Source organism: Rhinatrema bivittatum, chromosome 8 (assembly GCF_901001135.1).
Source record: "Rhinatrema bivittatum chromosome 8, aRhiBiv1.1, whole genome shotgun sequence".
NCBI classification, from domain to species: Eukaryota; Metazoa; Chordata; class Amphibia; order Gymnophiona; family Rhinatrematidae; genus Rhinatrema; species Rhinatrema bivittatum.
In genome coordinates, this window is record NC_042622.1 from 247,559,880 (window position 1) to 247,586,306 (window position 26,427).

Here is a 26,427-nt window from a genome sequence, read left to right on the forward strand (position 1 = left end):
GGCGGAGCATATATTAGAAGAATTTGTAGGAGTTTAGATTTGAAAAGACCTAATTCGAGTTTTGTAGGTGTGATGGTTTTGATTGGAAGTGAATTAAGTTTGAATTCCTTTTTGGTAGCTAGAAGAATACCACCTCCTCGTTTCTTTTGTCTGGGGATCGAGATGATGTCGTAGAGGTGAATCGGTAACTGGTTTATTAGGGCTGTGTCTGAGCTTTTTAGCCAGGTTTCTGTGATGGCACAGATATCTGGCTTTGAATCTGAGGGGAAGTCATTGAGGACGTGTGTTTTCTTTGTCAGAGATTGTGCGTTGAGAAGGGTAAGGGAGAACATGGTGAGACCTAGCATCTGCGTGAGCGGAGACGTCATGATTGGAATGAGAGATCTGGTAGTGTGTCTTGATGGTTGTTGAAAGGCTTTTGTGTGATGGAGGTGGCGGTGGTATATGATAGGGATTGGGAAGATTTGCATGTTGACTTCTCTAGGAGGAATGTGGGTCGTGGTGGAAGGCTAGTCTGACTGTGGGAGGAATGTTATAAGAGCTTGGGGCAAATTGAGAGTGAAGCATGAGTCTGTCTGCTGAAGAGCTGGATGTTTGAGCGGGCTGTTTGAATCTGTCTGGATGGGAGGGCTGAGCGTTGTGCGCTTCGGGAGGGTAGGGGATGATGCCCTTTGCATGGGGTCTCAGAGGTGGCTGGAGAGTTGCTGGAAAGGTAGACTTTTATTCCATACTGCTGAAACGGTCTGTTCCACAACTTTGCTGGCTGTTGCCTATGTTAGGGGTTTAGGTTGTTCCGCAGGTATGGCTCGAGCCTCCTCGGGGCTCTACGAAGGGGCGAGACAAAGGGGCAGGCCCCTTTGTTGCGCTCCTTCGGCGCGCGGCGCCTAGCCGGTTAGGTTTTAAAGTCCTGCCGGGCTGTCTCTGGTTGGCTGCCCTCCTTTTTTAGGGCGGGCCTAGGCGCGTTTTTTTAATTTTTTTTTAAAGGTTTCCTTCGCCGGAAACGGCCTCGGCGATCGCGGTCGGCGTCGGGGTCCCCCGGGTGGGGAGGCCGCACACTGACCTGACCTTCCCCCGGTGGGGCTCCGGCGCCGGCCGCGCAGGTCCTCGGTCGCCGCGTGGAGAGGAGAGAAGAGAGAGAGAGATGGCGCCTAGCCGGGTAGGTTTTAAAGTCCTGCCGGGCTGTCTCTGGTTGGCTACCCTCCTTTTTTAGGGCGGGCCTAGGCGCGTTTTTTTAATTTTTTAAAGGTTTCCTTCGCCGGAAATGGCCTCGGCGATCGCGGTCGGCGTCGGGGTCCCCCGGGTGGGGAGGCCGCACACTGACCTGACCTTCCCCCGGTGGGGCTCCGGCGCCGGCCGCGCAGGTCCTCGGTCGCCGCGTGGAGGACCTGCGCGGTCCTCCACGCGGCGACCCCATACCTACCCTTCTTCTCTTCCCCTCCCTTTAGATATTACTCAACCGATATTGGAAGCAGTCCATTGTTGAAAGACATGCCAAAGTTTTGTGGAATTTTCCCAACGAATCCCTCCTCAAGGCAGTCATGTACTCCATATAATATATCCACTTCAGTCGCTGTAGTACCGCAGAAAAAGGAGGCGCTCTGTGCTCCTTCCAATGTTTAGCAATTTCACCACCGACCGCATGAGCGAGTGCTCTGATAAAATTTCTGTGTTCAATGGACACATTGGCCTCTGGAACGTGCAATAAACCCTCCTTTAGACTGAAATGTACGGGCACAGGTAACAAGTCTTGAAGCCATTTCTCTGCCTGAACCCATAATAGTTTAATAGCTGGACATGTCCACCACATATGATAAAAGTCACCTTCTTGACCACAGTTCATCCAGCATAAGGAGTCCCTGCGTAACCCCATCTTCTTCAACTTATACGGAGTAAGGTACCATCTGAACAACATTTTGTAACTATTTTCTACCATTGGGGCAACTATATGGCTGCGACTTATCACCATAAAACATACATCCCATTCCCCCTCCGAGAGCGGTGCCCCCATATCTTTTTCCCACACTTGAATATGACTCAAGGCATGTCACGGCCCCATTAAGGATAGTATATATTTTAGATATGACCCCCTTCACCACGTGAGCTTTATCACAATAGCCTTCCATAAGCGTCTTCCCTTTAATCATATCCAAGCATACGCCTTTGAAAAAGCAAAAAATGGCGCAACTGCATATATGCAAACTGATCAGATGGACGTAACTAATATGTAGTGCACACCTCTGCAAATTTCACCCCCTGATCAAGCCAAAATTGGCCAAATGTAAGTAATCCCTTCTCAGCCTATTCTTGAAACACTTTTCCCCGCTCGTCCCGCTGGGAAAGCCTCACATCCCCGAATCCTAGTGGAGTAAAAGTAACTAAGGTCTCCCACTCCCACAGAGTCAGCGTAGTGGCCGTGAATGGGGAAATGCAACCTAAATCAATTGGATGGTTGCCCCCACCCCAAAACAAGTCATCATTCAAAATACGGGGAACAAGATCTCTTTCCAACTGTACCCATTGTTTGACCTCCTGATGATTATGAAAATCTACAACTGCCCGTAATTTATTTATTTATTATTTATTTATTTAGCATTTGTTTATATACCGAGGTACAGCTGACATAGCCTTCACTCCGGTTTACATTATAACAAACCAGTTACATTTAAATTCATAACAGTGTAACAGAGAAATGAATCAGAACATTAACTTAATAAAGACAATAAATATATTGAACAATACATTGAACAATAGATATGAGTGTAAGCAGCACTTGAAGTGAATATTAATTGGGAGGCTATATAATATTTTAAAAGATTGGGAACCCCCAAACCTCCAGCCGCTTTGTTCTTGCATAGCACCGCCCGTGCCACCCGCGGAGGTCTCCTCTTCCAGATAAAGGAGAAAACCTTAACCTGTAACCCTCTTAAGTTAGACTGTTTGTATTTTTAGTCAGTCAATAAGGTAGCAGTTGGTTGGCAGTGAATAAACAAGTTAGACTGTTTGTATTTAGTCAGTCAATAAGGTAGCAGTAGGTAGTGTGTTTATTTTTTAAAAGTCTGCCTAACTATTAAAGTGTCCTCCAGACTTTTAAAGAGCTAAGTGTTTTATTTAATAATAACTGAGTGCATTGTATTGAAAAACAAAAACAAAAAAAAAACCACAAAAAAGTAGCCAGAAGCTAGAAATAAGCTAGGAGCAGTATATACCAAAGTAAAAGAGTTGAATAGTTCAGCTCAGTTACTCACCTTGGAAAGGTGTTGAGGTAGTGTGATTAGGTTTCAATAGGGAACAACATTTGTTAATCAAGGGAGCTGTGAGTCACTCAGGCTGACTAACTAAATTCCCAACCCTCCCACCCCTCGCCCACCCACCCCAAGCTCATCCCTTAATTTATAGGCAGGTGCCACTTGCACAAAAAAAACAAAAAAAAACCCATCAACAAAAACTTTATTGAGAATTTGATCAGACCCCAGTAGGCCACTACCAGACATATAGTGAATTCACTAATACATTTAAAGGAACTTAGACACATTCCTACTCCCATAGCAACCTAAAACTTAACTAGGAACTGATCAAAATTGAGATGAAGGCAGCAGTCCAGCAGCAAGAGGGGGGCTTCCCAGTCTTTTGCATCGAGTGTCACATATATGATTTTTTACCCACCGGTGAGAAGTTGTACATGTGCATGCGATGCAAAGAGCTCCTGGCTCTCAGAGAACGAGTCCGATCTCTGGAGGCTAGAGTGGCAGACCTGGAGGAGCTGAGGGAGACAGAGAGGTATATAGATGAGACCTTCAGGGACATACTAGTCCAGTCCCAACTTCAGACTGGCAGCCCTGGTGCTGCCTTGGAGGAAGAAGGTCTCATAATGGGAGAGCACCAACCAGGTGTAGCAGGAAAGGATCCTGTAGCAAGGACCTGCTCTCTAGGTGATGCATTGCCCTTTCGCACTGAGGATATCTCCCCAAGGCCTACTGCCCAGGAGGGAAGGGTTAGGTCGGCCGTCATAGTTGGTGATTCGATTATTAGGAATGTAGATAGCTGGGTGGCGGGTGGGCGTGAGGATCGCCTGGTAACATGCCTACCTGGTGCGAAGGTGGCGGACCTCACGCGTCACCTAGATAGGATTTTAGACAGTGCTGGGGAGGAGCCGGCTGTCGTGGTACACGTGGGCACCAACGACATAGGAAAATGTGGGAGGGAGGTTCTGGAAGCCAAATTTAGGCTCTTAGGTAGAAAGATTAAATCCAGAACCTCCAGGGTAGCATTCTCTGAAATGCTCCCTGTTCCACGCGCAGGTCACCAGAGGCAGGCAGAGCTCCGGAGTCTCAATGCGTGGATGAGACGATGGTGCAAGGAAGAGGGATTCTGTTTTGTTAGGAACTGGGGAACCTTTTGAGGAAGGGGGAGTCTCTTCCGAAGGGATGGGCTCCACCTTAACCAGGGTGGAACCAGACTGCTGGCGCTAACCTTTAAAAAGGAGATAGAGCAGCTTTTAAACTAGAACAAAGGGGAAAGCCGACAGTCGCTCAGCAGCGCATGGTTCGGAGAGATGTATCTTTAAAGGATACTAATGATGCATTAGAATTAGGGCATCCCGACAGTGAGGTTCCAATAATTAGAAAAGTAGTCCAAGTGCCTGTAACTAAAAACTCACCTGAGCTAAAAAATTCTAACTTATCCCTATCAATTAAAAAGCAGAATAAAAATACAAAGAAAAAACAAACTTTGAAATGTTTGTATGCTAATGCCAGAAGTCTAAGAAGTAAGATGGGAGAATTAGAATGTATAGCAGTAAATGACATAGACTTAATTGGCATCTCAGAGACATGGTGGAAAGAGGATAACCAATGGGACAGTGCTATTCCGGGGTACAAATTATATCGCAATGACAGAGAGGAGCAGTCGGGAGGAGGTGTGGCGCTTTATGTCCGGGATGGCATAGAGTCCAACAGGATAAACATCCTGCATGAGACTAAATACAAAATTGAATCTTTATGGGTAGAAATCCCTTGTGTATCAGGGAAGACTACAGTGATAGGGGTATACTACCGTCCACCTGGTCAAGATGGTGAGATGGACAGTGAAATGCTAAGAGAAATTAGGGAAGCTAACCAAATTGGTAGTGCAGTAATAATGGGAGACTTCAATTACCCCAATATAGACTGGGTAAATGTATCATCGGGTCACGCTAGAGAGATAACGTTCCTGGATGGAATAAATTTATTTATTTATTTATTTTTGGTTTTTATATACCGATCTTCCTGCATTAAATACAAATCAAACCGGTTTACAAGGAACAAGAAACTGCCTGAACGGCGATACATAGAACTAAGAACAAATGGTAAACATGGCAAACATAGTTAAACTTTAAAATTTAACTGAACAGAGAGAAAAATAATTACAATGCATAGTAATAAATGTCCTAAAGCATTCCAAGAGAAATAAGTGATTAGTTAAATGCAGAATCTGGAAATGCAAGGTTGAATAACCATGTTTTTAATTTTTTCTTAAAGGATATTGGGCAAGGATCTTGTCTAAGGTCCGGTGGGAGATTGTTCCATTCAGTGGGTCCTGAGGTAGAGAAGGCTCTGATCTTTCGTGATGTTTTTGCTTGAGGGACGAAGAGAGTGCCTTGATAAGCTCTTCTCATTGGCCTGGTGGGATTATTAGGGCGAACTTGATGAGTTAAATCGATTGGGGCAAGATTGTGTACAGATTTGTGCATGATGGTCAAAACTTTGTAACGGATTCTATATTTGATAGGGAGCCAGTGAAGGTTGTAGAGAATGGGAGTGATATGGTCCCTCTTTTTTGAACTGGTTAGAATCCTGGCGGCTGAATTCTGTAACATCTGAAGCGGCTTAGTGGTGATAGCCGGGAGTCCAAGTAATAATGAGTTACAGTAATCGATTTTTGTGAGTATGATTGCTTGTAGAACCAAACGGAAATCATAAAAGAGCAGGAGAGGTTTAAGCTTCTTAAAGACCTGAAGTTTGAAGAAGCCCTCCTTTGTTGTATTGTTGACAAACCTTTTGAAGTTCAACTGGTTGTCCAGGAGGGTGCCTAGATCTCTTACATGAGAGGTCTTTTTGATGTTATCTAGTTTTGTTGAGGGGAAGTTAGGAAGGGCTTGGTTGTCAATTTGAGATTGATCATCTTGGTGAAAAATTGTCTCGCTGGAAATGAGGTTTTCATCTTGAGATATGATTATGAATTCAGTTTTGTCTGAGTTGATAACTAAGTTAAGCTGGAAAAGGAGTGAACTGATTTCCTTAAAGCAATTATCCCAAAACATAAGAGATTTTTGTAATGATTCCCTAATTGGAATGAGAATTTGGATATCATCCGCATAGATGTAATGCTTGATTTTCAACTTGGTAAGGAGGAAACAGAGGGGAAGTAGATAAATGTTGAAAAGAGTTGGTGAAAGGGCGGAGCCCTGTGGGACACCCAAGTTGGATCTAATTGGATGTGATTGTTTATTGTTGATTTTAACTTTGAATGATCTATTGCTAAGGAAAGAACGGAACCAGTCAAGGGCAGAACCAGCAATACCAATATCTTTGAGTCGGTCCAGCATAATTGAGTGGTTGACCGTATCAAAGGCAGCCGAAAGATCAAGGAGGATCAGAAGGTGTGATTGTTTTTTATCTGAGTTTACAATAATGTAGTCTGTAAGATATCAAAAGTGATTCTGTATTACGATATTTACGGAAACCATATTGTGAAGATGCTAGGATATTATGTTCCTCCAGAAATTCAGTGAGTTGTTTATTCACAATTTTCTCCATGATCTTAGCAATGAATGGAAGATTGGCGATGGGTCGGAAATTTGCTGGGTCTGATGTTGATAAGTTGGGTTTTTTTAGGAGAGGTTTCAGAATGGCTTGTTTAAGAGAATCAGGTACTAATCCTTGGGTTAACGAACAATTAATGATTTTTGCAGTGGGCTTAGCTATTGTATTTGGTATTGAGATGAGAAGGTTTGCAGGGATGGAGTCCAGGGGATGTGAAGAAGGCGTGAGTTTTTTTAAAATATTTTCCACTTCTAGGGAAGAAGTGGTCTCAAAAGAGTCTAATTTTGTGGTCTGCTGAGGAGTAAGATTACTATGCAGGGGGAAAAAGGGATTGGAAGACGAAAACCTTTTGGTAAGATTGATAATTTTGTTTTCAAAGAAGGTGGCCAGTTCAGTAGCTTTCATGAGAGCCTGGTCGTCTGGAATGGAAGGAGGAAGGGGTTTGGTGAGGGCAGAGATGTATGAAAAAAGAGCTTTTGAATCGAATATGAAGTGGTGAATTTTTTTTGCAAAAAATTCTCTTAGTTTTGAAAATGGTGTTCCTGTAGATATTAAGGGTGGATTTGTAACTTGCAAGAGTAGAGGTGGTAGGATTTTTACGCCATATATGTTCTTTATTTCTGAGGCATATTTTGATCGCTTTTAGTTCAGGGGTGAACCAGGGTTTTCTGTTATCTTGGGCCTTGTGAATCTTCTTGGTAGTGATGGGGCAGGTTTGGTCTGCGACTTTATTTGTGATAGAGTGCCAGGAGTTAAAGGCAGAGTTTGCATCTGAAAGGTCCAGTTGAAGTAGTTCTTTATCCAGGTGATTAGTAAGTATTTCTGATGAGCATGGTTTTCTGAAATGAATGGTGGTTTTTGGGAAGGGAGGGGGAAGGGTGGTATCTGTCTTGAGAACTGTAGAGATGATTTGGTGATCTGACCAAGGAACTGGAGTACAAGTCGGGACTGAAGAAATAGAGATACCTTCGTTAATGAAGATCAGATCCAGAGTGTGGCCAGCTTTATGAGTTGCGTTATTGATGATCTGATTGAAGCCCATGTTATTAAGAGACGATAAGAGAGTTTCACAGTTGGAAGAGCGTGTGGCCAAGTCTACGTGAAGATTGAAGTCTCCCAAAAGTACTGCAGGAGAATCATAGTTGATGTGTTTGGCAATGTATTCAATGAGAGGGGAAGGGTCGGTTTCAAGAATACCAGGTGGTGCGTAGATAAGGCATATCTGTAGTTGTTTAGATTTGAAGTAAGCACATTCTATGTTAGAAATTACACTTGAATGTTGCAGAGTTATTTTAAGGCCTTTCTTAGTTGCAAGTAAGAGTCCACCTCCTCTTTTTTTAGGTCTGGGGATCGAGATGACGTCGTAAGTTTGTGTGGGCAGTTGATTAATAATTACTGAATCTGAAGATTTTAACCAAGTCTCTGTAATTGCACAGATATCAGGGTTGGCCTCAGAGAGATAGTCATTGAGTATGTGAGCTTTTTTAGAGAGTGATTGGGCATTAAATAAGGTTAGGGTGAAGAGGGAGAGACCAAGAAATTGAGTGAAAGGAGTAATTATAATAGGGATAACTCTCTTCGGTTGGAAAGTGTGAGATTGAGGTATTTTTTCCATATTTCTATGATAATTATTGATAGTAGGTATGTTGAAATGGTGCATTTTGACAGAGGAAGGACGACTTTTTAGTAAGACAGTCAAGGAGCTAGTTTCAGGTGTAGTTTTGAGAAGTAACAGTGTAAAGAAAGATAGAGATAAATAGATTGATGACTGACCTCTGTGGCTGCACGAAGGGGCGCACAAAGGGGCAGGCCCATTTGTCGCACGGCGCCGAGTGACTGAATGAATTTAAAAACCCTCACTGCTGGCTCTGATTGGCTGGAGGAGGCGCTGCAGCGATTGGCTGTCTCCCGGGGGGGGGGGGGGGCCGGCTCGAGGGATTGCAGAGCGTCTCTAGGAGAGCGAGCAATTTGTTTTGTAATGTCTGCTAGTCGGCCGCGGACCTGTCGTGGGAAGGTGAATGAAAAATGACCTTACCCTTAAATGATAGCTTTATGGAGCAATTGGTTCAGGAACCGACGAGAGAGGGAGCAATTTTAGATCTAATTCTCAGTGGAGCACAGGACTTGGTGAGAGAGGTAACGGTGGTGGGGCCGCTTGGCAATAGTGATCATAATATGATCAAATTTGATTTAATGACTGGAAAAGGAACAGTGTGCAAATCCAAGGCTCTCGTGCTAAACTTTCAAAAGGGAAACTTTGATAAAATGAGAAAAATTGTTAGAAAAAATCTGAAAGGAGCAGCTACAAAAGTAAAAAATGTCCAAGAGGCGTGGTCATTGTTAAAAAATACCATTCTAGAAGCACAGTCCAGATGTATTCCACACATTAAGAAAGGTGGAAAGAAGGCAAAACGATTACCGGCATGGTTAAAAGGGGAGGTGAAAGAAGCTATTTTAGCCAAAAGATCTTCATTCAAAAATTGGAAGAAGGATCCAACAGAAGAAAATAGGATAAAGCATAAACATTGGCAAGTTAAATCTAAGACATTGATAAGACAGGCTAAGAGAGAATTTGAAAAGAAGTTGGCTGTAGAGGCAAAAACTCACAGTAAAAACTTTTTTAAATATATCCGAAGCCGAAAGCCTGTGAGGGAGTCAGTTGGACCGTTAGATGATCGAGGGGTTAAAGGGGCACTTAGAGAAGATAAGGCCATCGCGGAAAGATTAAATGATTTCTTTGCTTCGGTGTTTACTGAAGAGGATGTTGGGGAGGTACCCGTAATGGAGAAGGTTTTCATGGGTAATGATTCAGATGGACTGAATCAAATCACGGTGAACCTAGAAGATGTGCTAGGCCTGATTGACAAACTGAAGAGTAATAAATCACCTGGACCGGATGGTGTACACCCCAGAGTTCTGAAGGAACTAAAAAATGAAATTTCAGACCTATTAGTAAAAATTTGTAACTTATCATTAAAATCATCCATTGTACCTGAAGACTGGAGGATAGCAAATGTAACCCCAATATTTAAAAAGGGCTCCAGGGGCGATCCGGGAAACTACAGACCGGTTAGCCTGACTTCAGTGCCAGGAAAAATAGTGGAAAGTGTTCTAAACATCAAAATCACAGAACATATAGAAAGACATGGTTTAATGGAACAAAGTCAGCATGGCTTTACCCAGGGCAAGTCTTGCCTCACAAATCTGCTTCACTTTTTTGAAGGAGTTAATAAACATGTGGATAAAGGTGAACCGGTAGATATAGTATACTTGGATTTTCAGAAGGCGTTTGACAAAGTTCCTCATGAGAGGCTTCTAGGAAAAGTAAAAAGTCATGGGATAGGTGGCGATGTCCTTTCGTGGATTGCAAACTGGCTAAAAGACAGGAAACAGAGTAGGATTAAATGGGCAATTTTCTCAGTGGAAGGGAGTGGACAGTGGAGTGCCTCAGGGATCTGTATTGGGACCCTTACTGTTCAATATATTTATAAATGATCTGGAAAGAAATACGACGAGTGAGATAATCAAATTTGCAGATGACACAAAATTGTTCAGAGTAGTTAAATCACAAGCAGATTGTGATAAATTGCAGGAAGACCTTGTGAGACTGGAAAATTGGGCATCCAAATGGCAGATGAAATTTAATGTGGATAAGTGCAAGGTGATGCATATAGGGAAAAATAACCCATGCTATAATTACACAATGTTGGGTTCCATATTAGGTGCTACAACCCAAGAAAGAGATCTAGGTGTCATAGTGGATAACACATTGAAATCGTCGGTTCAGTGTGCTGCGGCAGTCAAAAAAGCAAACAGAATGTTGGGAATTATTAGAAAAGGAATGATGAATAAAACGGAAAATGTCATAATGCCTCTGTATCGCTCCATGGTGAGACCGCACCTTGAATACTGTGTACAATTCTGGTCGCCGCATCTCAAAAAAGATATAATTGCGATGGAGAAGGTACAGAGAAGGGCTACCAAAATGATAAGGGGAATGGAACGGCTCCCCTATGAGGAAAGACTAAAGAGGTTAGGACTTTTCAGCTTGGAGAGGAGACGACTGAGGGGGGATATGATAGAGGTGTTTAAAATCATGAGAGGTCTAGAACGGGTAGATGTGAATCGGTTATTTACTCTTTCGGATAGTAGAAAGACTAGGGGGCACTCCATGAAGTTAGCATGGGGCACATTTAAAACTAATCGGAGAAAGTTCTTTTTTACTCAACGCGCAATTAAACTCTGGAATTTGTTGCCAGAGAATGTGGTTCGTGCAGTTAGTATAGCTGTGTTTAAAAAAGGATTGGATAAGTTCTTGGAGGAGAAGTCCATTACCTGCTATTAAGTTCACTTAGAGAATAGCCACTGCCATTAGCAATGGTTACATGGAATAGACTTAGTTTTTGGGTACTTGCCAGGTTCTTATGGCCTGGATTGGCCACTGTTGGAAACAGGATGCTGGGCTTGATGGACCCTTGGTCTGACCCAGTATGGCATTTTCTTATGTTCTTATGTTCTAAGTAAGGAGTGGGCACTATGCACAGTAAAGTATGGAATAAATAGGCTATCCATGGGAGGAATGTCATTTTAATGGCCGCAATTCTGCCTAACCATGTGAGTACCAACCTGTCCCAAGCCTGCAACTCCCTCTCCACCGTTTAAACAGCAGGAGAATTTAAATTAAACATTTTTTTACATTCTGAACCGATCAGCACCCCTAAATATTTTACCGTTTGTTTCGCCCACTTAAAAGGGAACTTCAGTTTCAATTGGGAAATCAAGTTGGGTGGTAGAAAAGTCAGCAAGATCTCTGATTTTTCTTTTTTGACTTTGAAGTCAGACACCTTTCCAAAGGCCTCCAGTTGTGGTATTAGACCCTGCAGAGAACATTCAGGATCTGCTAAGGTGAATAACACATCGTCAGCATATAAGGCTATCTTATAAATTTTAATCTCTTATAGTGATCCCCTGGATATCTTCAGCAGTTCTGATTTTCTCTGCCAGGGGTTCTAAGCAGAGCACAAACAATAAAGGTGATAGAGGGCACCCTTGGCGCATGCCCCGCTGTACCTCAAAATTAGCCAAGTAGCCCCCATTAACTTTTATGCAGGCAGCCGATTTTCTATGTAATTCTTGGACCCAGTTTAAAAATCCCCCTCCTAGCCCAACCTTCCGCATTACATGGAACAAAAAAGGCCAATGGACCCGATCAAAAGCCTTTTCAGCGTCTACACCAAAAAGTACTGATGGGATAGCACTCACATTAGCATAGTGGATTATAGTTACTACCTTTCTTATATTATCCCCAGCTATTCGACCCGGTATAAAGCCCACCTGATCATCATGAACTAATAGTAGGATTACCAATTTCAATCTATTTGCCAATATTTTCGCCAACAGCTTCAGATCAATATTAATAAGCGATATGGGTCGATAAGAACTACATAACAGTGGATCCTTCCCTGGCTTCGGTAATATTGTAATACCAGCCACATTTGCCGCAGGCAGTATGTGACCCCCTGTACCTAAGCTGTTAAACATATTAACCAGGGGGCCCACCAACTCTTCCTTAAACTTTTTATAGAAAAAAAAAAAAAAGAGCATACCCATCGATTCCTGGTGCTTTTCCAGGTTTCAGCTCTGATATAGTGGCTAAAACCTCTGCAGAGGTTATAGGTTGACTAACTCCCTCAGACAATGGGCCCTCTAAGCATGGGAGCGGAATCTCTTCCAGGTACTTCAAAATGTCAGCCTCAGAGGCCCTATCTTCCCTCGAATACAGTGCGGCAAAAATCTGATTAAACTGGGCTAGTATCCTCTTCCCCTTGGTTACTACAGTCCCATCGCTTGCTTGCATTTTAGTAATTTGAGATTGGGCCATTCAGGTTTTCAAAGAATGAGCCAAGTGCTTCCCTGCTCGATTGCCATGTTCATAATAAGTTTGACTAGCAAGGTCTAATTGGTAGGCCCTCATCTGCTTCTGTTGTAGCTGATATCCAATATCCCCCAATTCCGTCAAGAGGCTCCTAGTAGGCGTTTATGGGCTTTTTCCGCCTTTGCCAACCTGTCCCGCAGAATGAGGCTTTGTCTTACCTTTTCTTTCTTTTTGCGAGAAGCCAAGGCTATAAATTTTCCCCGAAGGATGGCTTTAAGGCAATCCCACAACACCACTGGCATAATTCCTTCAGTATCATTAGTGACTAAGTACTCCCAAATAGCTGTTCTTATTTCCAATTCAACCGCCCCATCTTTGAGTCATTCATCTTCCAAAACCGGCAACCATTATCAGATCCTGCACCATTAAAAGACCACCAAATGGGAGCATGATCGGACCATGTGATGCTACCGATGCTAGCATCGGAGGTGACCCCCACCAAAGAAGTAATCAATTACATAGAAACATAGAAATGATGGCAGAAGACGACCAAACGACCCATCCAGTCTGCCCAGCAAGTTTCGCACTTTTTTTTTTTCCCCTCATACTTATCTGTTACTCTTGGCTCTTAGTAACCTTTTGGTTCTATTTCCCTTCCACCCCCACCATTAATGTAGAGAGCAGTGTTGGAACTGCATCTAAGTGAAATATCTAGCTTAATTAGTTAGGGGTAGTAACCGCCACAGTAAGCAAGCTACACCCATGCTTGTTTACCCAGACTATGTAATTCAGTCCTTGTTGGTTGTTTGTATATAGATCCACTTTTCTTCATTCCCCCTGCCGTTGAAGCAGAGAGCTATGCTGGGTATGCATGAAGTACTGTTCCAAAGGAAGAGGGCATTATTCAAATGCGGACCAAAGCGCATTGCAGATGTTCCTTACTAAATGGCAGGTAGTGGATATTTGGCGGGAACAGCAGCCTAGAGGTCGGGATTATTCTTTCTATTCTCAAAAACTCAAAAATTCACTTTATTTCATATATTTATTTGGCATTGCTTATTTTTATATTTATTGCTACGTTAAATAGTTATACTTCTTATATATAAAATATTATATTTCTTTATTTATTTCCAGTTAAACTATTATCACTTTATTTAGTATTATGTTAAATTGTCAACCAGTTATACTGTTCCATATGTTCTACGGTTCCATGTAAAGCTCCGCTCTCTGTTGAGCAGTTCTTCGTTTATGTAAACCGGAGTGATTTGTAGTCCCTACAAGAACTTCGGTATATAAAAATTAAAAATAAATAAATAAATAAATTCTGGTGTACGTGTCATGAGCCTTAGAATAGAAAGAATAATCCCGCCCTCTAGGCTGCTGTTCCCGCCAAATATCCGCTACCTGCCATTTAGTAAGGAACATCTGCAATGCGCTTCGGTCCACATTTGAATAATGCCCCCCTCCTTTGGAACAGTCTACCTTTGGGTTACAAACCAAATTAAAATCCCCACCAATTATCAACTTTCCACATTTAAACTGAAGCAACCTGTCATCTATTCTCTGAAGCACTTCTCTTTGAAGCGTGTTGGGGTTGTACACATTCACCAATGTATACAAGATCTGATTTATATATAGTGACACTGAGAAATCTGCCTTCTAGATCTCTATAGATCGAGTCTACTTGGACCTTAAGATCCCTGAAGATTAAAATCCCCACTCCTGTATATTTAGACTTAGGCATGCTGGCCGCCAGAAATACTTGTGGGAAATAAGCTGTATTCAGTAAGAGTTCGTACCGCCTGCGGAGGTGAGTCTCCTGGATAAACAAAATGGATGCCTTCAAAGAGAGCGCTTCTTTAAATATTCTTTTACATTTAGCTGGGTGGTTTAGGCCCTTAACATTCATGGAAATTACTTTAATAGACATCATGAGCAGGAAACCCACCCCCCATCCATGCCATTTTGTATTCAAACATACCCCCCTCCACTACCTCTGAAAACCTAACCCAAATGCCATATACAATCCACCACTGTGACCAATAACCAGCTCTCCTCAGTCGTCCTTTAGCCTCCAACCCCTCCCCCCATCCACCTCTCCCATCCCCCCTACCCTCATGAATACCACTGCCGCTGTTGCATCGGCAGGAAACCCGAGGTATAAGTGAAATGCCCCCCCCCCCCCCCAATCATCCCTCCAACCTGAAATACTCATAACATCAGCTACTTATAGATTAGTATAAGCCTTCAGAATACTCATGCTCAAGGCATGTGGCAATTGAATTTCCAAAACAGAGCTGCAAAACCTGCCTGAAAAAGTCATAAATGGCCATATTTGACCATCGAAAACAGCAAGGGCAAAAATATTCCAACATCAAGCATTATCTGTTCACTCCACGCCCTCTGGCCACCTGCTGTGCTCATTGGATTTGAGTCGCAATCTGGAGCCCGACTTCTCCACCCGCTGCCATCATGGGCTTTCTGCTCCTACAGATTTTTGGACGCCGTTCCCAGCCTCTGGGAGAGCCAGGCCTGCACCCGCCAGAACAGAGTCTGCCTCTGACGCCATCTTGATGTAGTGTGTGCTGCCATCCTTGGTGAAAGCTAAGCCGGTCGGATACATCCATCTATACCGCAGATTTTCTCATCTGAGAAACGCAGTCACTGGTTGGAAGTCTCTTTTTTGTAACATAGCCGCCACCAGATCGTTATATATTGCAAAACTCTGTCCTTCCCAAGTGATGGCGCCCATCTTGCGAGCTTGCTGCATAACTGCATCCTTCATACGATAGCTATGTATACAGGCGATAATGTCTCTGGGGGTGTTCATTCTTGTGGGTCGCAACGCTCTATGTGCTCGGTCCAGTACAATTTCGCCCTCAAGAAATTCACGCTGATCAGACCGTTCATTTAGCACTGCCTGGCAGATTTTTTGCACTACCACTTCCACATCCGCATACACATCTGTTTCAGGTACTCCCCGAACTCTGATGTTGGCGCGCCTTGATCTATTTTCAAGGTCTTCCATTTTAAGCAATATCTCTTCATTAGCCGTTTGCAAATCAGTAAGATCTTTGTGGATGCGCGAGACTTCCACCACTTGCCCCTCAACTATGTTTTCCACATCTTCAACCCTCCGGCCATAATCCCCCAACTCGGAGCGGAACTCAGTCAACGCCTCCTGCATATCCGTTTTGATAGATTTTATATCTTTTTGAATTTCCATAAACCACTGCTTAGTCTTTAGTTGGTTCCGACGTCGCTCCCAGCCCTCCCACCTCCGTTCCAGCATTCGCGGCATTTTTGCCCTCCGAATCTGGGTGCAGGGGCCCTTCCGCCATTTCCTGTTCTCCCGGCCCGGGTTCCTCAGTCAAGGCCACAAAACGTGAACCTCCCGGTTCGTAAGAGAAAGTTTTCAGATCCAGCGATTTCTTCCTGGATGTCACAGTGGTATCCACCAGCCTCTGACACTCTCCAGAAGTAAAAATTAGCCCAGATTGCGACGATAAAGCTGAAATTGGGATGGATGGGAGAGGAGTTATCGCTTTATGCGACCATGCTATAGGGATGACGTCACTTCCCCCTTCCCTGATTTTTTTTTTGCTTTATAAGCTTTATGGAGCAGTAAAACAAAGTCCGACAAGAAAGAGGAAGAGGAGTCAGAAACCCCCTCGGGGCTATCCTCCGTTACTGGAAAAATCATGATGCAAAATGTCCCTTTCACCTGGGAACCTCTGCTGAGAAGAAAGAGGAGGTGGTAAGTAAAAACCCCTCCCCCATTGCAGCACAAGTGGCAGCTCTGAAAGACTGCAAAATGGCATCCGTTCCCGCGCTGAGTGGGAACGGGTCAGCACCAGCTTGATCTGCAGTATCTGAGCCCGCAGTCACTCGGGTAGATTTAATTTTCACTATTTTGACAGCATTAACAGCCCCGGAGGACCCCCCCCCCCCCAGCAAACATGCGGAGCAGAGGCCCTCCCGTGAAAGGCCGAGCCGCACATACGGCACGAAGATCACAGCATAGAGAGAAAACAGAAATTTACACTGACAAATTTAAAAAATAACTCACCCCCGCTCCAGGAAGGAGAGAGCAGATGCGATACTGCCGGCCGGATGAAAAGGCAAATTTTTATTTTTTTTTTTAATTTAGAAACTTGCCCAGCAGTGATCCAAGTTGCTGATTCCCGTAGTAGGGTGAAGTGAACCAGGCTCCCTGGTGTCGCAACCAAAGCTGCCCAAGAAAGAAATTAGAATCCTCGACCCTCTTATGCAGCTGCTTCACGACCAGTGGAGGATGGCCCTCTCAGGACCTCACAACCCCCTGGTAGGCTAAAGACAACACTGCTACGACTAAGGTATTTTTTTTTGTTGGGGGGTTTTTTTTGTTTGTTTTGTTTTTTAAGCCAAATTGACTAAGAAATAATAAAAGGAACCAAAAAACCACCTAACTGACTAATTCCCAAAACAAACTACCACATAGACCAGACTGTAGGTTTGGCACCCCCACCATCTGCTGGAGACAGAGGAATACTGCTGGACTGTAGGTGGCACCATTCTATTTATAGGCGGAGCGTTGTTATGCTAACTGCTCTGTCTCCATTTGCTAGAGGGGGGGGGCCAAACCCAGGAGTCTGGACTGATCAGAGTACGTACAGGGAATGAGTTCTCAGTCTCCCATCTGCTAGCAGAACACCACATAATCCACTAGTCCTGAGTCCATCTGGCTACATGCTAGGAAAGCTACATTAATGTCCTGGAGAGATAAAGGCCCATCATTCTGGCAGTGGCATAATTCTCTGCATGACCTTATACAAATGCATACAAAGCTTCAATGTTGTCATTCAAGCACAGATGATTGTATTTTGCAACTTGGGAGCCCTATCTTCAGTCTTTACCTCCTAGAGCGAGGAATTTAGTGGTGACAGTACCAATTAGTCTCAGAGTCATTTGTGAACATGCTTATTTCAAGGACCTTTTCTGCGTTGGACAGAAGGGGGGGGTTTGGGGGGATGTTTTCTTGTACTTAATTTCATGATTATCTTTGTATACTATTAACTGGTAGAGTGTATAAGCAGCAATGCATTCTGCTGGTTCTTGTTTAATGATAAACAGATTTCAACTAGTTTGTCACCATCCTGGCATCCACCTTTGTGATAAAATACCTTTCTGACATTGCTCCTCAATCTACCCGCTTGGAGCTTGAGACTGAATGTTGGTAAGTGATTCGAAACATGCCAACCCAGTGACTAACTGCAGCAATGATCAGCGGCTTCACAACAGTGCATCTGCATCCACCTGGGGGCCCTGCAGGACTTGCTGGGATGGTCACTCACCCAAATAAACAAAGCTCATTTGTAAAATATCTTAAACACACAGTATCACATATGCACCACACCTGGGCTTGAAATTTGATATATTTATTGATGGGTACCGTGATCAGTGCAAAAACTACATGAATGCACATGGTGAACATTCTCTGCCACTAATGTCTATCTTTGATCATCTTCCAAGTCTACCATATTTTTAAAGGCGGGGGAGGGGGAAGAATGAAACCAGTGATCAAGTGAACAAACTCACCAGAAGGTTGACAGATTCTATAACGTCTAGAAAGACCTCGTTCTTCCGATACTTGATCCCTTCAGATCTCCAAGACACAGCATTGGTAACGGTTGCCGGAGGCCGCGGTGCTCCTGTTTCCAGTTTGTGTCCTTCTTGAGTGATGTATCTTAAGCAAAGCAAGATGATGGGGCCCAAACAGAATAGCAGCTTTTAATGCTTTCATTTTTTTTTTTAATATAATGATTTTTTAGATATGAATGTGGAAGATAAAAAATTATGTATCATGAGTCTCATATGCACTGGGGTAATTACAATTAAAATCAAGGGGGGGAATAAAAGGGATGACAAACATGGAAATGTCATTTTTCAGCCTACCAACAGGGGTACTATTCAAGAAGAAAATTTTATACAGTTTCCATGCCAATTACTAATTATCAGTGTGAGTAGAGTGGTATGTAGGACACCAGTGGTTCAATTAATGGGATTTGCAGACAGCACTCTTGAAAATATCCCTGCGTATAAAAAGGTGCAATTTTCAAACCTAAATGCATTAATGCAAAGTCCACAGGTGCTTTTGCCCATAGGCTCTGCTCATAGTTTTCAAAGGGAAACTATGAGCACATTTTTCCTTTGAAAATTGCCTTGGGGAAAAAAGTACCCTCAAATTTGCACCTGTTTTTTTTTTCCTACTGAAACTTTTCTCTTTGGAAATAATACACATAGGTTTATAAATGTACTCCACATGCATTATTTCCAACCTCAATACCTCTTCCCCCTCCCCAGGTATTCCTACTCCTTACTCAAAGAAATATGCATATTGTTGATCTCCACATATACTTTTACTCACCAATGGCTATCATATAGGAAAGCTACCATCAGACAAGACACCAAAATATAGCATACCCACACATATGCTCGATACAGCTTCCCTCGAATACAGAATATGAGTCAATTGTTAGAGCCCTATTGTTTCACCTTTAGTTACTGCCTAAAATCTTTCTACCAAACTCGAAAAGCAGTAGCCCTATCCATGCTCATTCTCTCCCAAATCTCACTCTCCATTTTACCAGCAATGTTATCACACAGCTGAACTTTTCTATTCCACCAGAATGTGCCCAGTGGAGAAATTACTTATCTGATAACTTTGTTTTCCTTAGTGAGAACAGATGGACTCAGGGCCAATGGGTATTGTACTCTTCTGCTAGCAGATGGGAGACAGTCAGATTTCAAAGCTGACCTCACTATACATATACCCGTGCTGGGAACTTAGCTCTTCAGTATTCTCCTTGAAAAGCCATTGTGGAAATATGTTTTCTTACTAATTTGATTAACTTGAACTGGTTCAACTGAATTTTCAAACTAGAGACCGCCAGTGCACTCAATCGATCAACGCAGACACCAGATGAGACAGTGGGTGTCTTGTGCTAGGGGTAGTCCATGGCTTACACGTATTACTTTAGTCTCGAGATTGGTTATCAGAGGTTGCCTTTTTTGTGGAGCAACCGTGGGCAGGATGCCCAGTCTGTCTACACTAAGGAAAACAAAATTATCAGGTAAATAATTTCTCCATTTCCTAGCATGCAGCCAGATAGACTCAGGACCAATGAGATGTACAAAAGCTACTCCCGCACAGGGTGGGAGGTTGCCCGAGGCCCACTTAGTACTGCCCTTGCATATGCTGAGTCCTCCCTGTCCTGAACATCCAGGCGGTAAAACCTGGAGAAGGTGTGTATGGAGGACCACGTCGCTGCCCGACAGATCTCGGCAGGCAACAGCAGCTTGGTTTCCGCCCAGGAGACTGCCTGGGCTCTTGTAGAATGTGCCTTAATCTGTAGAGGTGAGGGCTTTTCTGCCTCTGTGTAGGCTGCCTTGATTACTTCTTTGAGTCAGTGGGCAATGGTTGCCTGGGATGCCGCTTCCCCTTGCAAAGAATGAACAGGTGATCCGTTTTGCGGACCGGCTCTGATCTTTCCAGGTATCGGACTAGGAGTCTGCCGACATTCAGATGGCGAAGAAGGCGTGAGTCCTCCCAGTCAGGTGATGGTAGCAAGATGGTTTGGTTCATGTGAAATTGGGAAACCACTTTCCGTAAGAATCAGGGGATAGTGTGCCATTGAATGGTTCCAGGTGTGAATCTAAGGAACGGTTCCTGAAGTTCGGAGATGCAACAAGCTGAACAGATTGCCACCAAGAATGCTGTTTTTAATGTTGGAAGTCTAATACAATATTGAGATTCCATAGGGGCACCGGCCAATTTAGGGATGGTCCTTTCAGGAAGTGGGACACATCTGGATGAGTTGATAGTCTGATGCCATCCACCTCTGCTCTGAAGCAGGCCAACGCGGCGACTTGGACTTTGAGGGAGTTGAGAGACAACCCCTTCTTCATCCCATTCTGTAGGAACTCCAGGATAATGGGAATTTTAGCTGTCTGCGGGTGGGTCCCGCGGTCTTCACACCAGTCTTCAAATACTCTTCAGATCTGTACGTAAGATAGGGATGTGGAAATCTTCAGTGCTCGGAGCAAGATGTCAATGACAGACTGAGTAACCTCACTTCTTCAGCCTAGCCCTCTCAAGGGCCATACCATAAGGGAGAATAGAGACTGATCTTTGTGGAAAATCGGGCCCTGGTGAAGAAGGTCCCTGTGTGGTGGTAGGCACAGAAGGTTTCCCGCAAGTAGTCTTCGCATGTCTGCGTACCATGGTAGTCTTAGCCAGTCCCGGGCAACTAGTAGAACTAGTCCCCTGTGATGCTCTATCTTGCGGAAGACCCTGCCCAGTAGTGGCCATGGAGGGAAGGCGTACAGTTGGTCTTCCTCTGGCCAGTTCTGGACGAGAGTGTCGATTCCCTGGGATTGTGGTTCTCGTCTGCAGCTGAAGAGCCAGGGAACTTGGGCATTGATGGATTGCCAGTAGATCCATAGCTAGGAGGCCCCAGTGATTTACTATCAGCTGGAAGGCTGTGGTCGACAGCGTCCATTCCCCTGGGTCTAGGCTCTCTCTGCTGAGGTAGTCTGCTGAGACGTTGTCTTTTCCCACGATGTAGGAGGCAGAGATCCCTTGCAGGTTTATCTCCGCTCATGCCAATAGGGGGTCTATTTCCAGAGACACCTGCTGGATCTTGGTTCCTCCCTGTCGGTTGATGTAAGCGACTGTTGTCACATTGTCAGACATTACCCTGACTGACTCGCCCCGGAGTGTGTGGGTGAATTGCAGGCATGCTAGTCTGACTGTTCGAGCTTCTAGGTTTATGTTCCATTCCGCCTCTTTGTTTCATTGTCCCTGGGCCGTCAGCTCCTGGCAATGTGCTCCCCAGCCTCGCATCCGTGGTGAGCAAGATCCAGTTCAGTGGGGATAGGCTTACTCCTCTGTTTAGATGGTCTTCCTGTGTCCACCATTGGAGCTGATCCCGAACCTCTGCTGGTAGATGGAGATGAATTGAGTAGTTCTGGGACAGTGGGTTCCATCGTGACAGTAGGGAGCGCTGGAGCTGTCGCATATGGGCCCTTGCCCACGGAACGACTTCCAGGGTTGATGCCATGAGGCAAAGGACTCGAAGGTAGTCCCATTCCTTGGGACATGCATTGGACATTAATCTTCGCAAGTGTTCCATCAGTTTCCTTCTCCTTGGAGGAGCGAGGAAGACCTTGTTCTGTTTGTGTCAAAGTGGGCCCCCAGGTATTCTAGAGACTGAGATGGCTGGAGATAGCTCTTGTCCGTGATCACGACCCACCCAAGCTTCTGCAGTAGGCTCGCGACTCTGGAGGTGGCCTGCTGACTCTCCTCCGAGGACTTTGCTCTGATTAGCCAATCGTCTAGATAAGGAAGGATGTACCAGGATCCTCTTTTTCCTCAATGTTGCCGCCACAATCACGGTAATTTTGGTGAAGGTCCTGGGAGTGGTTGCTAGGCCGAAGGGTGGCGCCCAGAACTGGTAATGATGACCCAGTATTGCGAAGCGCAGGAAGCGCTGGTGGTCCTGATGGATTGGTATGTGGAGGTAGGCTTCGGAAAGGTCCAGGGAGGTTAGAAACTCTCCCGGTTGTAAAGCCCTTATAACGGAGTGCAGGGTTTCCATGCGGAAGTATGGCACCCTCAGATAGCGGTTGACATTTTTTAGATCCAAGATGGGTCAGAATGATCCTTCCTTCTTGGGGACGATAAAATAGATGGAATAGTGTCCAGTATTTTGTTGGGACATGGGCACCTGGGTTATTGCCTTCAGACTGAGAAGTCTTGTTAGCATGGTTTTTACTTGTCCAGAGGGATGCTGCGGAATTCCAGAGAGTACCCTTCTCGGACTATGTTTAGGACCCATTTGTCCGATGTTATGTCGACCCATCTTTGGTGGATGGATCTGCTTCTTCTTGTTCTGGAGTATGGCTAGGACCTGCCCCCGAGCCTGCTCCCCTCTTGGTCTGTCTGCTCTGAAAGGACTGAGGCCTTCCGGATGCCTGAGGTGCCTGGAACTGCATATTCTTGTAGGTTCTGAAGCGTTGCGATCCTCTGCCCTCCAGTCTTCTGGGGGAGGAACGCTGTGATCTTCTTTACCTATCTTCCAGTAGTCTGGGCACTGAAGATTCTCCCCATTTGTTGGCTAACTTCTCCAGTTCGCAGCCAAACAAGAGAGATCCTCTATAGGGCATTCTTGTAAGGTTTGCTTTTGAGGTCGCATCCACTGACCAATTCCGTAGCCACAGTTGTCTTCTGTCTGCCACGCCCCTGGCTGAGGTGTGCCAGTGAGGAAGGACACTGCAGGTTCCAGTGTTTCTCCAGATGTAGTAGCATCTCTGGAGAGGAGCAAGCAGGAGCGTGCAGCAGGAAGCAATCTGCAGTGTCATTGCTGTTGCGTCAAAGGCCTGCTTAAGGATGGACTAATCGTCTGTCCTGCGTGTCCTTCAGTGCCGCTCCTCCTTCAACGGGAATCGTTGCTCACTTGGAGACTGCACAGAACATGGCGTCAACTTTAGGGAAACGCAGGCATTCCTTGGCTGCGGGTTCCAGAGGATATAGGGCTTTCAGGGCGTTCCATTCCAGATCAATCAGTTCCTGGATGGCTTCCATCATGGGAAACTAGCATGAGGCCTTACGGAGGGACACCAAGATAGGGTTCTTCTTTGATTCCGCCATAGGGTCAGTACCCGGAATACCCAGCGTCTTCAGAGTCTGGGAGACAAGGGCTAGTAATTAGTCTTTATGGAAGAAGTGAAGCATAGTTCGGTATGGTTCCATCCCTGGAGGGATTTCTCCTTCTTCCAGGGAGTCGCTCTCGCCCTCAGATGTGTCTGGGTCCGAGGTAGGGAAGCTCTTGGTTAGGCAAGGCATATCTCGAGAGATCCGTGTAGCGCCAGGAGGTTCCAGAGCTTCCAGCCGGTGTTTGCAGCCCTTTAAAGAATTCCACCCAGGAGAAGGTCCCTGGGTCCATGTTGAACCCCAGGGTGGTTAGAGTAGGGGCCCCCTGAGATGCCCTCCTACGGCAGAGAAGAGCTGGAGATACCTAGGTCTGGGGTACAATCATCAGTGGATCCGGACCCCTCTCCCGACAGTAGGGGGCCAGGTTTTGGTTCCCCTTGAGCTTCTTCGCACTGCTGGTACAGGAGGGGCTCCAATTCTGATTTTGCGGCTCTTATGAGATAAGTTGTGCAAAGGGAGGGTCCCTTGGGCTTCTTGGTCGGTGGTGCTTTGTTTGTGCGCGTGGAAAACCTCAAGGTGGCTGCGCGTGTAGGTGCGTGCTTGGGTTGCGCATGACTAAGTTGTGCGCACAGCTATGCGTATGGCAAGGTTGGACGCGCGCAGGTTAGGCGCATCGGCTGGCTGACCGACCTGCCCCGCACATACCGCCGAATGGGGGCGGGGGGGAGGGAGAATATGGCACTGAAGATCCCGCTTACAAAATGGCACCCGCACAAGGCTCTCCACTTTTGTGGACTCTTGCACTGGATCGGGGCCTAGCCCAATCAGGGCTGCTCAACCTGATCGGTGCCCTTTAAACCTCGTCAGAAGAAATGTACGGTATCACTGTTCAAGCTCTGGAGACTTACATTTAAAAGGTTTCTACCTTACCTGGTTTCGGCGCTTACCGATTGCATGCTGGGTGGTCTCCAGCTGCGGGGGGGGGGGGGGGGGGGGGGGAAGAGGGAAATACCTTCACAGCCGCGCTCAATTCTGCACCCGCTGCCTGACCAAGGCTTACTTCAGGGATCTCGGAAATCACCTCACGAATTTTCGACTGGGGGCGGGACCCTTAGGTATCGCCGCAGGAGAAGCAGGGCTCGATGTTCTTAAGGTAAAATTTTTTTATTTTTTTTTTAAATTGTTGCACTATTCTAATGTGTGGAATAGTGCCCGCATCTGCTGGGAGAAGGAGAAATACTGAAGAGCTAAGCTCCCAGCACAGGTATATGTAGAGTGACATCAGCTTTGAAATCTGACTCAGTCTCTCATCTACTAGCAGAAGAGTACAATACCCATTGGTCCTGAGTCCATCTGGCTACACGTTAGGAAATAGTACATTTATCTAGCCTCCCCTTTTCCTTCCCCTCAATCTACCTACAGCACTTCTGCCATAAGTTCTTCATATTCGAAACATTTTTAAGTCAGAATCTATCAAATGGACCTAACACAAGCTGGAAGCGTCCAAAGCGTACACCATCAAGCTTTGCCACAAGACTTCACCTCTGCATCATACCCAAATCCCATCCAAAACATCACAGACCAAGATTCAGCAGTACAGAACAGCCAAGCTTAGGGCTTGCCCCACTATCTAATTTTAAAAAGTTACAACACCTACAAACATGTAAGCTTCAGTACTTACTCTTGTAAAATTTTGCTATCTGTGGTTTGAGGATATCCAAAATCCATAAGTTCATCTAACAATTCATATATAATGACAAAATTATCCCGAATGCTTTCTTCTTCCAGTTCTTTGAAATATTCAGAGAATACCTGCAAAGTATTAATGAAGGATTAAAAAACGCATCACTTATTTGACCACCAGAAAGAGCTGCATCTGCAACAAATGGTAATTTATATTCTCATCTACCCAAAGGTGGTAAAGAAAACTGGGTAGACAGGATTGGTCCTTGTTGCTGTCATCTACTATGTCAGGTCAGACCTTGGCAGCTACACTGTGATGCAGCTGGAGCTGGACCCAGACTTCTGCTTGTACCATGCAGGAAGATCTGCACATTACAGTTTAATTTTACTAACTCACCTGTACCACTTTATAAAGAAAGGAAAACACCAAAGAAACGCATGCATTCTTCTTAGAAGTTGCTACAACTGAAAATATAGGTATTAAGGAGCAGGCAATCAAATTCCACAGAACATGCTCTAGGAATACAATATTTTAAAAGAATTTAACATGCAAAATTTGACCAGGTGAAAGGATGAATGGAGAAGGCTAGGAATATGCAAAAAAAAGAAAGAATGAATATTTTAACAAAAACTAGTAGTTCTGAAAGATAGCATTTTTAAATATTCCTTAGCCTTCTAAAAATATTGTCATTTCTCAATTACTTGGTGGGCTTTAACAAATTTTGCACCTTGCATCCCAAGAAAGCACACAGGGAACACATTTTCTTGCCCAAATCCAGGCAAGTATGCTGTTGAATGCCTTTAGGATTTAACAATAGGGAAGGCCTAACAGATAAAAGGCAGCAGATTCTGCACAGAATATTCTCTGTGCTACCACAAAACCCAGGAAGTACGAGTCTCCCTGAAGTCAGAGCATTATGCAGCCAGAATTCAAACCCCTAAGTCTCTCTAATGTTCAAGTTTCTAAGAGAGGGTTTGTTTGCATTATTCAACTTTCTCCTCACATGCTTATGGCAAGAAGAAGCTGGCAGCCTTACTGCCTTCTAAGGCACAACAATGAAGGTAAACTAGCAGCTAAGAAGTAGAAAGCAGTGAGATCACCTCCTACTTTCAAACTGGTTAAAAGGAAAGATCACAGCAACAACCAGAAATCAACCATGCTTTCTGTCACATTGGCTTAGCGTTGCTTGAAAGGATACGATATAAATTGTTGTGTTTAATCCACATAAACCGAACTCCACCATGAGACAAAATAGGAGATAGTGCCCCTTCTTCTTCCTTTTCCATCAGGATAGGCATGAAGTGCTCCACTTCTGACATGTCCACATCCCCACGGTAATTCCGGCAAATGAGGACCTACCATGAAAAGCACAAGG

The 26,427-nt window shown here is 44.7% G+C and overlaps 1 protein-coding gene across 1 annotated transcript in view; it reads right to left on the bottom strand.

Annotated features, from left to right (window-relative positions):
• LOC115098133 (AP-1 complex subunit mu-1-like) overlaps positions 1–26,427 on the bottom strand; it is a 237,217-nt gene that overhangs the window by 182,842 nt on the left and 27,948 nt on the right. The window contains 4 exon segments of the mRNA XM_029614489.1: positions 18,253–18,400; positions 25,050–25,180; positions 25,449–25,516; positions 26,251–26,407. Of these exon segments, the coding sequence (XP_029470349.1) occupies positions 18,253–18,400; positions 25,050–25,180; positions 25,449–25,516; positions 26,251–26,407 (504 nt within the window).